Raw genomic sequence first — 12,958 nt, forward strand, 5'->3', positions numbered from 1 at the left:
TAGCAAGAGTCCCTGGAACTCTACCATCTAGATATACAAATGTTTTTTAAACTTAATATCCTAAAAACTACTGAACGGATTTACAGCAAATCACAAAAATACACTTTCTGGACCATGACCTAAGTTTCCTGTCAAATGTGGTGTAATTTTGTTCAGCAGTTTTTGCTTTAGTGCTTCTTTAAAAAGTAAAAGGAAAATGCATAGGGAAATTTGGGTTTGGGTCGGACCCTATTTTTTCTCAACCCCCGCTTGAAGTATCACCCCTGCACTTTCCAGGAAGTAGCTAAAGTGGATAAACATTATTTTTGGAAAGATTCATGAAGATTCAACGAATCGTGCAAAAGTCATTAGTAAAGCAAAAAACACGCTGTCTATAAAGAAACTGACCTAATTATATTAGCCTCAGGGTGATATATAGACACACACATATATATACTTATATAAAATATATTTGCTGTAGCTGCAACATGAGAGGCTCCTATTGATGTTAGATACTGTTCAAACACTGAGTTGGTTTGTTTGTCTTGTGCCTCTCCACCTACTGCTGGACCATAGCAGAATCCTATGTAGCAGGGTCAGGGCTGAATTTTAATGATGAATGGCCAGTTATTTAAACCACCACATTGAGCATTGCCCATCAGTCAGATGTTAGCTCGATAGCCCTAGAAGGCTAATAGAGTTTTTAGGCATACAATGATAAATATAATTCGAATGGACTCTGTCGCTTTGATTCACACATGCTGACCTCCTTTCAGAGGTCAAAAAGGTATATGTGTCTTGTTCAAGTGTTCTCCCTCTGATCCCCCAACAGGAGAAGGAGCTGCTATCTTCCAAGGCTGTGCGTTTGGAGGAGAAGGTGGCTGATATGGCCATGAGGCTGAAGTCTGCTGTTTCTGACCGTGAGAGGTTTTTGCAGGTGAGTGGCATGGGTAGATGATATGCACAAAGTACTCTGAGCACTCCTCATTCGAGTTCAACAGACATTCTAGGGAGGTATGCTAGAGGGTTGCACTGTCACTGTTCCACAAATAAGTTTGAAGACTGTTTTACTCATGAAAAAGTGTTAGAAATGGGTGTCTTTATTTGGCAGTGGCTTCCACCCTTCCCAAGTAGGGACCGTTATTCTAGTCATTGTTAGGGGATTACACAGCTAAAATAAACCTGCTCACTCCCTTGCTAGTTGCAAGAGCAGTCAGTCTTATCTCAGAGGCAATGTGTAAAGCATTTGTGCATACATACACAGTAACACAGTAAAAATACTGCAAATGGATACTACACCAGTTTAAAATAATAACCAATCTTTATTTGAATAAAACAAGACCAACATGACAAAATCCCAACACACACAAGTAAAGATATCACTTCTAAAGGATTCAAAACAGTTCAGTCGTAGGAAACCCAGGGTGCATCACATTTATGACAATGTACTTGGGATGCATCAAAATCAGAGACAAAAACACAACATGGGAGATAAAGCACCAGAAAATAAAGTAATGCGCCAATTCCTTACTCACAAGGGAGGGGATGCGTCAATTCCTTACTGTCAGAGGAGGTGATGCATTGATTCCTTACTGCCGATCAGGGGAAGTGATGCATCGATCCCTTACTGAGACTGGAGGTGATGCATCTATTCCTTACTGTGAGGGGTAGTGATGCGTCGGGTTCCGGACATGCAACCTTGGTTCCTTACTGCTGGGCTATGTGAATGAAGAACTTGGCACACAGTTGTGATACATTGAAAATCTGGATTCGGTGGGGTTGAAGTGGCAGCAAAACAGGCGCCCTGGCAATTTCCCTGCCATGAACAAGTGATGCATCAATTTCTTCAGCTGTGCAGCTGGGCCTCCGTCAGAGTCGGAGTAGGTGTCTTGGATGTCAGCGACATGGTGCTTAGGACTCGGGCTGTGGTGATCTTTTCCGCCACATGGCAGGTGCCTATATAGATTCTTCTAACTAAAGAGGGAGGGAGCACATATAACCTTCTAGAGCTTAGGCTACATCCTTCGAATTTGCAACAAACAACAATGAACAGCTCTAGCTGGAACGATTGAAATGCTTTTTAGAGAAAAAAACGTACTACTTGTCACTTCTAGCTGTAGAGAAATCGAATTCGCTTAGGGTGTACAATCAATTACTAATGAAACTGAGGGGAGTTAGTGTCTCTTAACTCAAAAAGGGCCTTACCGAACACCAAGTCACGGTACAGTTATTTTTTAGCTATTTTTATGGTGTAATTTTCTATAGTCAAAATCTTTTCACAAATAACTTAAAAAAACACATCATATGTAATCAACATTAACACAACACAAGACATCACATTAGCATAAAAACTAGGTGAACACAAGTTACCACAATGGTGTATTTTCTACCCTCATTAGAAAAATTACAATAGGAGCATTCCGCCAACAGGTATCAACACCCAATAGACCATCCAGTAAATGGCTCAAAAAGTTGCCAAAATAATAGGTATCGGCGTGTTTCGGCCTAACATTTAAGGCCTCCTCAGGCAAAGCAGAACCTGAGTCACCAAAACCTGAAAATTTGTCATGTTGTGCAAAAGGCACGTGCTTTACACATGTGTATTTTATCCTCCAGGAGTGTTACAGTTGGTGGAAGTTAAAGGCTACGCCAGAAATTAAGTGTTACTTTTACGACCACGAGCTCTGATTAACAGGGTAACCGGGATCTAATAGTCAGTCACATCAGCAAACCGAGGCATCAGCTGGTGGTAGTGAGCAAAGTCACCAGGACTGAACAGTCCTCAACCTTCCAAAATCAGTCATATCAGTGATCCGACACATCAGCCAATTGTTCTGGAGATGAAATCCCTGTCGATTCTTCAGCTGCATTGTGGCGATGCGTTGTCTTTTTTTTTTTCATTCTCCCAGCAAGAATGAGGTGGCAAAAACAGGCACTGAAGGTTGATGCATGGATTTCCGGGCTTCGTTGCAACAAAACCACCTCCAAGGGCCCAGAACTGGATTGGCACCACTTGGCAGGTTAGAACTCCCAGTAGAGGAGTTCAGGGGCTGCAGGTGAAGTCTATGATGGCCCTGAAAAGGCCAGCACACACAAGCCCTTGGAAAACCTTGACAAGCAGGATGAAGAAAGTAAAGTTCAGTCCTTTTTACTGTACAAGACAGAAGCAGCAAGCCGCAAGCCAGCCCAACACAGCAACAAGTAGAGTGGCAGTTCCCCTCCACATTTTCTCCAGCTCGTCTTCTTGGCAGCATCTTTTCAGTCCAGAAGTGTTCTAAGAATGTGGGGTTACAGCTCCAGTACTTATACCAGTTTCTGCCTTTGAAGTAGGCAAACCTTAAATGAAGGTTTTTGTAGTGCACAAGACCCTGCCTTTCCCTGACCTAGCTCCAGACACACTATAGGGGGTGGAGACAGCTTTGTGTGCTGACAAACACAGCCCTATTCAGGTGTCAGTGACAACTCCTCCCACCACTCTAGCTCAAAAAGACATATCAGCCTGGTGATGGGCCATCAGGATATGCAGGCCACACATCAGCTCTCTTTGTGTGACTGTCTAGAGTGAATGCACAAACAGCCCAACTGTCAGTCTACACCAGACGCGGCTTCCACAGGCAGGCAAAGGCACTGAACGGAAAAGCAAGAAAATGCCCACTTTCTAAAAATGGCATTTTCAAACACACAATTTAAAAACCAACTTCACTAAAAGATGTATTTTTAAATTGTAGGTTCAGGGACCCCAAACTCCAAATCTCCATATGTTCCCAATTGAAAGTTACACTTAAAAGAGGTTACAAGGCAGCTCCCATGATAACCTATGAGAGAGATAGTCCTTTCAATAGTGAAAAACATAATTGGCAGTATTTCACTATCAGGGCATGTAGAATATACCAGTATCTGTCCTACCTTTCATATACACTGCACTCCGACCATGAGGCTACCTTGGGGGTGCCTTACATGTAAAAAAAGGGAAGGGTTGAGTCTGGTAAGTAGGTGCACTTGCCAGTTCGACATGGTAGTTTAGAACTTCATTCACAGACACTGCAGTGGCAGGTCCGAGACATAGTTGCAAGGCTTCTTAAGTGGGTGGCACAATCAGTGCTGCAGGCTCACTAGTAGAATTTGAATTACAGGCCCAGGGCACACACAGTGCACTTTAATAGGGTCTTACCTGTAAATCAAATATGCCAATCATGGAGAACCATTCATAATCACAATGTACACAGGGAGCACTTGCACTTTAGCACTGATCATCAGTGTTAAGGTGCCCAGAGGTGTAAAATAAGCAAAATCGAAATGCAGCACACAGTCAAAAACAGGAGGTCAGAAGCAAAAAAAAGACTGGGGAAAACACGCTAAAGATGCCAGGTCTAACAAAAAGAAATTATTGTTTAAATCAGATACATGTCATTTTCATAATCTCTTGATTAGTAGATGTGTAGTGGGCTGCCCTAGACGTAAGAAAGTAGTTTATTGCTCTCATGTCATTCTTGAGCCTGATTAATGTGTAAAAACTTATGGCATCTAGTCAGACCAAAAGGTAGACATCTTGCCAAGGTATCCTTTAAATCCCTCATGTGTGATGGACAGTGATGTAAAAATGTTTGAATTTAAGCATGGACGTATTCAGTGATAGGTGATGTGATGGAGTCTTTTCCAAATATAATAGGCCTGCCATGCTGTGAATGTCCTGATTCTTGCACTTTGGGAAGTAGGAGGTTGCTGAAGTTGAGTGTATTATCATAACATGCTTTCTCTTTAAGAATGTCCATTTCTTTCCAAGTTGTAATTGTATTGGTAAGCGGGAAGGATTATATTTCATTTTTAGGTTTCGCCTATTATCATTCGCTTGCGAATGTAATAGGCGAAAATTCAAGGGCTCGATCGACTAGTGAAACCACTGCGGTTTCTTCACAGTGCATGTGAGGTCACGTGGCCACAAAAGCGGGTCACGTGACCACACAAGCACGCGCATCTCCCTAATTCGCCTGCTCCCCTCGCTCGCATTCCCGCCCCCCCACCAGGCTCTCCCGCCCCCATCCGGCTTCCCTCCGCGCACATAAAACATCTCGCGCGATGGCTGTAAAATGCTGAAGTCAGCATTACTACAGAGCTGCGGTCACAGGGCATTGTGCGCCTTGTTTGGGTTGGTGCCTTTCCCCGTCCCTCGTTGCTGCTTCCGATAGTCACCCTTTCTCTGCCTCCTTCCTCTGTCAGTCTTCTCGTCCTCTGCCTTTCTCCCTTGTCCTGCAGTCCGTCTGCTTCTCCAGGTCTCGTCTCGCACGTATTACTCTTTCACTTCAGCCGTATTTCTCCTCCGTTCTAGGGACCTGCCTCCTTTGCTTTCGGATATTTATTACCCACCCCATTCTGTGTCGGCTTTGCTTGTGGAACTAATTAACCCAATTAGCTCTGACACCACACCAACATGTGGCAAAGTCATATGGGCCGAAGGCAGGCGCGCCCAGAGGCGTAGCACAGGTAACAGCCAACTACGCTACCACAAAATACCGCGGGGACACCACACGTGGTACTAAATCAATGCCTGGCCAATAGTCATTGGCTGAGTTTCAATGCGAACATGGAGTGTCTAGCTATCCCTGCACTGTGTACACTGTAGCAGCTCACTGAACAGGTTTCACAGGCCACTGAAAGATTTCCTCAAGGTCACTCTTCTGTTTGTGTGAGTCTGCGATGCAGCCATCATTCTGCTGCTGAGAACTTCTTTATACCACTGACGGCGCCGGCGTGTGGCTTTTTGTAACAGTCATCTGTCTAAGCACATTAGGTTTTAATACAGCGTTGTTTTTATTGTATGCCTTTGAAATGTCTGTTTTACGGCGCCATCAAGGCAAAGTCCCATGCAGCTGAAATTCAAGCATCGCCTTGAAAGTTAGTTTGCATTCCTTTGCGAACACTTCATTTTAAACAGGAAGGTTTGTGGCAGATGCTGAAATTCCAAGTTTTATTTCCAATCTCCGCCTACTGTCCCCTTCTTTCTTTACAGCTAATCCTAGTGGCTATGTGCTGTACACGGGATCCTTCTGTACTTGTTTTTGGAAAACACGTATACACTGTTACGTCTGTCCCTGCTACATAGTAGTATGTGTGATTCCAGACAACGTGTCATTAGAAGAAATAGAAGCTGGGATGTTCTGCTGAGAGCAACTAGAGCCCCATGGGACTAATTAAAAGTATATCTGCACGATTCCTCTAAATGAAGGCATTATTTATTGTCAACTACACAAAATACTTGTATTTCGCTGGAAAAAACTTAGTTTTTCTGTGCTTAAACAGAACGGACCCTAGTGTCCTACGTGCTTCAAACACCCTAAAAACAAAGGAGACGGGGAGCGGGGAGGGGACGGCAAATATGTGTTTTTTGTGGTGGCTTGGACAACATTGCTTCTCTGGAGGCTAATTTGGCAATTTAAAAATCGACTTTGAAACAAGCACTGGCGTTTCCAATAGGTTTCGCATTTGGAAAGTTGGAGCTATTGGTTTTGTAAATGACATTTTATATTTATATATCGTTATTGGCATTGTCAATTACAATATATAAATATAAAATGTCATTTACAAAACCAATAGCTCCAACTTTCCAAATGCGAAACCTATTGGCAACGCCAGTGCTTGTTTGTATTTGCTGTTATCAGGTAATACAATTCTTATGCATTCTATTACTAATACGCCTCTTTCAGAAATGCGTGTCTATTGAAAATAACAACATTACTATCCTTATACACCTCCTTATTGGTGATTTGCAGGTCTTGTTTTAGATTTTCAAATGTGTTCCTTTCAGTGTCCATTTTTTAGAATAGATCCTGTTTTTCTTGTCCAAGGAATGCGATCAACTATTGGCAAAGTTGATAAAATTATGGATTTGTGTTTAATATTTTTAGTGTAGGAAGGGTAGAGATCTATATCAAATTCATTGCCATAGTTTTTATTGTCGAGTTTAAAAGTTATTTCTTAAGAGAGGCCGGTGTATGAACCACCATTAGATCCTGTGCACTTATAGCAGTCTATAGTCTTTCACTGCTTGGTCTTGAATTTTAAGAACAATTTCAGAGTACATTTAAATAACTTTAGTTCTGTGTGTACCATATCCCAGGTATTAGCTGGGCTGAAGGATAAACTGAGTTTGAAATTCTTATGTGTGAGGAAGTCGATTCCTATTTTTGTTTTATGCATGTGTTGATAGTCCAATTCTTTTTAATGTATATTTAGTTCAGTTAGGAAAAAGGAAACTGCCCCTGCTCATTGTGAAACTGGCTTTATAGTGAAATGTAAAACTGGCTTCAAAAGATGCTGACTTTTATACATTTTACATATATTTAAATATGGACAGTACACATATGTCAATGTCTTGCAATCAGCATAAATATATTGACATATGATATTAGTACTCTCCACAGACCCAGCGTTCTATTCACATTGACTCTTTCCCAATAAAGAAACAAAGACACTGAAATGCCCCAGTTATGGTTTATTTATAATATATTATTTATAACAATACATGAGAGGGCACCATAAATACACTAACAAAGAGATCCCACTGTGTTCATAGTTGTGTCATATGTAATATTATTGGTAAGTTCATGTCATGCCATGGGGGAGTCTATATATATAATTTGAGAAGTCATCTGATAAATGAAGCATGAGGTCATAAGACCATATGAGCATTGAATTTAGTGTGCGAGTTATGGTTTGAGGAATTATCCATAACTGGAGAATTTTAAGGGGATTTGTTTTTCTTTTTCATAATTTCATAACCATAACTTCTATAAAATTGTTATTAATGTAGCTATATATATTAAATATTGTGCAGCATGGGCTTGGGCGTGCATGGCTGACTAAGGCCCACTTCCGATGCACTTTGGAAATCTTCCCGACCAAATGGGTTTGGGAATGGTTTCCGACCGACTCAGATTAGGACAGTCCAACCAACCGAGTACGATACATCCGGATGCTTCCAGATACGATTCGGTCGGACTCCCATTGACTTTAATGGGAGCCTATGTTCCGACCGAATGCATAGGCTCTCATTGAAGAAAGGGGCGGCGGGGGAAAATCAGGCACCCTGTGGCGGGCACCCTCTGTTGCCTGCCACACTGTGCATGGCTGGTAAGGGGGACCCATGTGTACCCCCACAGGCACGATTTGGGATGCTCTGGTTGCAGGGGGGCCCCAAAAGTCTGATTCCAACTGCTGATTCGAGTCAGACGGCACGATTCGGAAAGGTTGACCGAATCCAGCATCGTACTTGGTCGTCGGAAACACAGCCCTTAGAGACGCGCGATTCTGCTCCATATGGCTCAGTCATTGCAAATGCCGTCGGGTTCGAATTGGGATATTCCTAACACCTAACTCGTATAGTACTCGGTCGGTCGGATACCTTTCCGAGTCGGTCGGAAAGACACGTTCCTGATCAGATTCAGACGGAGCAAATGCTGCTAAGAGGCCTTCTAACCGCATCAGAAATGAGCCCATGTGAAGTTGCAATATAAAGGATGTCATTTAAAGTAAGGCAGACCTAAAAGGGGTGACAGGCAGGCCTGTTGACTTTTTCAAATTGTCAGAACACCAAAATATTGAAAGCAGGCCTATTGGCTTTATCAAGGGATAATTACCTCCCATATTACATTACTCATGACAAAGTTATGATGATGTCATGAGAAGCCTGTTTGCGACGTAAGTTATGATTTACACGTCTTCTATAATTTGCAGTTTTTCTCTTTTATGTTATGTTCCATCAGTTTAAAGTGCAATGATACTGAGGAACCCTATGGTGACATATACTTTCAATTATTTATTATTTTAACATCAATAGATGATGTTCGTTTCCCTGTGAAAATAAAACTAAACATGTGCACACTATTATAGGATGTGCAGAGAATTTTTTAATTCTATTAATTGTAGGTTTCTGTATTCAATAATTATCATTAATTAGACATGTGCCAGTGAACTATACCATATAATGAGATGTATATGCATGAGTATGTTTCACAGTGCCCTTATATGGTTGCCTTTGTTTATTCACTTCTATAATCTACTTACTTATAATTATGATATATATGGGCATTAAGGTGCTTAATTTATGAAAACAAATATCAAGTTTGATGCAGGACGCTAACAGCACTATACATTTTCATTCTTGTTAGGCAATGGGAAATGGTTGAGTCACACTGGCTGGTCAATGTTAGTGGGAACACACATAACTCAGGTCTTTGACCCAAGAGTGGAGGTGTGGGTGATTTATATGTTCTAAAAAAGTCTGCATTATACCTTGATTCACTAAACACTGATGCAGATCATACAAAGACGTTGAATGGTGACCATTGGCTTGGACTTGTGATATAAGGGAGTAGAAGTATTAAGGCAAGAAAGAGCTAAGGCGTGGCAATTGCCCATTTTTTAATTACATTGACTTTATCTGCTATACTTCAGAGTGTTTTATCTATGGGCCTCACTTGAGGTCTTGAATAGTTTACCATTACCAAGGAAAACACAAGGAGATGATGGACGGAGCGCTTGAACTTTTCAGAGACTCACCCCAGTCACAGATCTGGGTTGAATCCATTGTCGTTCTTTAGCTCACTTTGCCACCCCACTTCAGACTCAGCCATATGCAAATCAGTCTTGACCCTGTTCCTCATGGGAACAGTCCAGCCTGAACTGGCATACTCTGCCATCTTAGGGAGAACAAAGCAAACACAAGGAGATGATGGTTGAAGAGATGAAACTTTTCAGACACTGGCCCCCAGAACAATGATGGATTCAACCCAGAACTGTGACGGGGAAAGTATCTGAAAAGTTTCAGCGTTCCATCCATCCTCTCCTTTTGAAAAAAAAAATATATTTTCATTGTTGCAGCAATGATATCATGTCATCATCGTACAGATAATACTATCAATAACGGTTACATTTGTTCAGTTTTACATACAATAAGTATCTTACATTGCAGTTTTCCTTTTTTGTTTAATTACCATAACAATCTAAACTCCCCCCTCCCCCCACCCTAGCACTTTACAAAGCATGCAAGTTATTCTCTCTCCGGCAATGTCTCATTGTCCCAGCCTATGGTATTGTCCCTGTCTTCCGTCATTCCTCCCTCTTTATCGTATGGATAGTGTGTCATAAAGTCAAGTTCCGTGCCCCATTCTGCGAGTGTGTGATGAGTGTCATAGCGTGTTCAGAGCAGATGTGGCGTTCTAGCCCCAGCTCGGATGTACCCCGTCCGGAAAGCCTTCCGGAGTCTACTCAAAGTACGTCTTAGCGCATGCTTCGAACTCCACTAATATCGAGTTCCATTCCAAAGAAATGTACGTTTTCCTGAGGCCCCTGCGCTCCTCCCTTTGTAATTCCATCCCTTCCGCTTTCCCCCATCTCACCACCTCTCTGTACCAGGCCTCGATATCTGGTGGGCTGGCTGACTTCCATTTCATTGCTATCAATCTTTTCGCCAGCGACAATGCCAGGTCCACAAATCTAGTAGCAACGCTCCGCTTCTTTTCCGTGTGACCGAGCCCCAAGAGGTCGTACAATGGCGACGTATAAGGTCTGCCCGGGGCAACTACAGCTAAAATCTCATGTGTCATTACCCAATAGTATCCTATCTTTGGGCAGTCCCAGAACATATGCATGAGTCCTGCATCCTCTAATTTACATCTGGGGCACGTGTCTGCCGCTTCTGGGAACATTGCATGTATGCGGTGGGGAGTTAAATATGCCCTATGAACTATCATGAGCTGTATAAATTTGAAATTAGGGTTGCGCGACACCTTTTTTGGGAACTTCAGGATCTTCTCCCATTCCTTGTCTCTTAGACCTCTACCTGCGTCTCCTTCCCAGCGTTCACGGAGGGGCTGCAGTGATATTGCCTTGTTATTTCTAATGCCGTTGGTCAGCCACTTCGTCAAATGACTGCCCGTCCCCATCAGATATTGCATAGTGAGTAGTGTATTCGTGTCCGGTTCTACGCCATCGCGTGCCCAGTGCGATGTTATGTAATGTGTTACCTGCGCGTGTAGTAAAAACAACGTCCCCGGGGTCTGATGTAAGTGTGTAAAGTCCGTGTGTGTCAGAAGGGCGCCCTCCGAAAAGAAGTCCCCTTTGTGCAGAACTCCTGCATCGTGCCATGGCCTCAGTTTTTGTGCCGTTAGCGTGCCTGAGCCTAGGGGGAGTCCCAACAGTGGTATTGTGGGCACGTATGATGAATGTGCATTAGTGTATTTGACTGCTCTCATCCATTATTTAATTGCTAGCCTTAGCAGAGGCGGGGCGGATCCCGGTATCTTGGCGTTCAGGAGTAACAGTTGGTGTATACTGCCCCTATTCCTGTCAGCCTCTGTCATGTTCAGTTCGTGGAGGTTGCGGCCTGCTAGACAGTAGGCCAGCCACTGGAGCTGGCAGGCATACCCATAGGCAATAAAATCTGGTACCCCCATACCGCCCCTGTCCGTTGGTAATTGTAGCTTGGCCAGGCTTATGCGTCGTCTACCCGTACCCCACACCAGTTCCGTCAGCAGCGTGTTCAGGTTTTTAAAAAAGGGCATGGGTATCAGGATCGGCAGGTTTGTGAAATAGTATATCAGTCTGGGGAGCACCACCATCTTTGAGATCGCTACCCTACCCGCCACTGACAGTGGTAATGTGTCCAGAAGTGTACTTGCGTCCTCCGGGTGTTGAGTGCCTTACCTAAATTACCCTCCAGTAGGTCCAGCGTGTTTCTGTATACCTGTATCCCTAGATATTTGAAGGTCGTGGGAGCCTACCTGGAATCTGTGTGGTGTAAACTGTATGTGTGTGTCTACAAGGGACCTATGAAAACAATACCCATATGATTTGGATTCATTGATTGTAAGACCTGATTTTCCTCGGAAACCACTGAAGATCTCCGGTAGTGGAGTTAGTTGGCTTGTCATGTCTTTAATAAATAATAGTATGTCATCCCCGTAAGCTGATATGACATGATGGGCATCAAGTCTTGTTATCCCTGTTGTAACAGCTAGGGTTCGTACTTTAATTAATAGAGGTTCCAGGGTGAGTATAAAGAGCAAGGGCGATAGTGGGCAGCCTTGTCGCGTACCCTTTTCTATTGCAAATTGTTCGGATATACATTTGTTGGTTCGGACACGTGCTGTAGGTTTAAGGTACAATAGGTTCACCTATGCTATGTATTCTGGTGGTATACCGAATTTGCCCATTACCGCGAACATATAATCCCATCTCAGGGAGTCAAAGGCCTGCCTGAGGTCCAGGGAAATACACCCCTCAGTATTCTCCCCCATGCCGTCATGTGTCATCAGCTGACTCAATCTCCTTAGGTTCAGTGCGGTACTCCTACCTGGTACAAAGCCACATTGGTCCGGGTGTATCAGGTCGGTTATGTATGGGGAGAGTCGGGTTGCTAATATTTTTTTAAGGATTTTGTAATCCATATTTAATAGGGACAGGGGCCTGTAGTTCTCTAGTTGTAAAGCTTCCCTTCCTGGCTTCAAGAGGGAGACTATCAGTGCCTGCAGTGTTGTGTCTGGTAAGGCGTTACCTCCCATCGCTTCTCTGTACAGCGTATGTAATCGTGGAGCTAGGAGGTCCATATATGTCAGATAAAATTCGGACGGTAGGCCGTCCGACCCAGGTGCTTTGTTCCGCGGTAACGCCTTGATGGCCTGCCTGATTTCCGCTAGTGTTATTGGCTTTGATAAATCGTTTCGTTGTGTGGGCGTTAGTTGCGGGATGCGTATGTCCGATAGGAAGGACTCAAAGTCCTGTTCTGATACTGGAGTATGTGGGCCATACAGGTCAGTGTAGTAATTTATGAACGTATTATTTATATCCAATTGGGACCGTATTGTCGCCCCATGCTGATCTTTCACCTCTATTATAGGAGCGCTCACCGGGGCATTGCGTGTTAATTGTGCCAATAGCGGGCCCGCCCTGTCGGCCTGCGCGTGTTACCTGCTTGTGTATTCCC

At 43.3% G+C, this 12,958-nt stretch overlaps 1 protein-coding gene across 2 annotated transcripts in view; it reads left to right on the plus strand.

The window, feature by feature from the left end:
- LOC144826621 (uncharacterized) overlaps window positions 1-12,958 on the plus strand; it is a 280,323-nt gene that overhangs the window by 123,259 nt on the left and 144,106 nt on the right. For both annotated transcript variants that reach the window (XM_078685143.1, XM_078685144.1), the window contains exon 9: window positions 812-916. In XM_078685143.1, the coding sequence (XP_078541269.1) occupies window positions 812-916 (105 nt within the window). The remainder of the gene's footprint in view (window positions 1-811; window positions 917-12,958) is intronic.

This window comes from Lissotriton helveticus, chromosome 3_2 (genome assembly GCF_964261635.1).
Source record: "Lissotriton helveticus chromosome 3_2, aLisHel1.1, whole genome shotgun sequence".
In the NCBI taxonomy this organism is placed as follows: domain Eukaryota; kingdom Metazoa; phylum Chordata; class Amphibia; order Caudata; family Salamandridae; genus Lissotriton; species Lissotriton helveticus.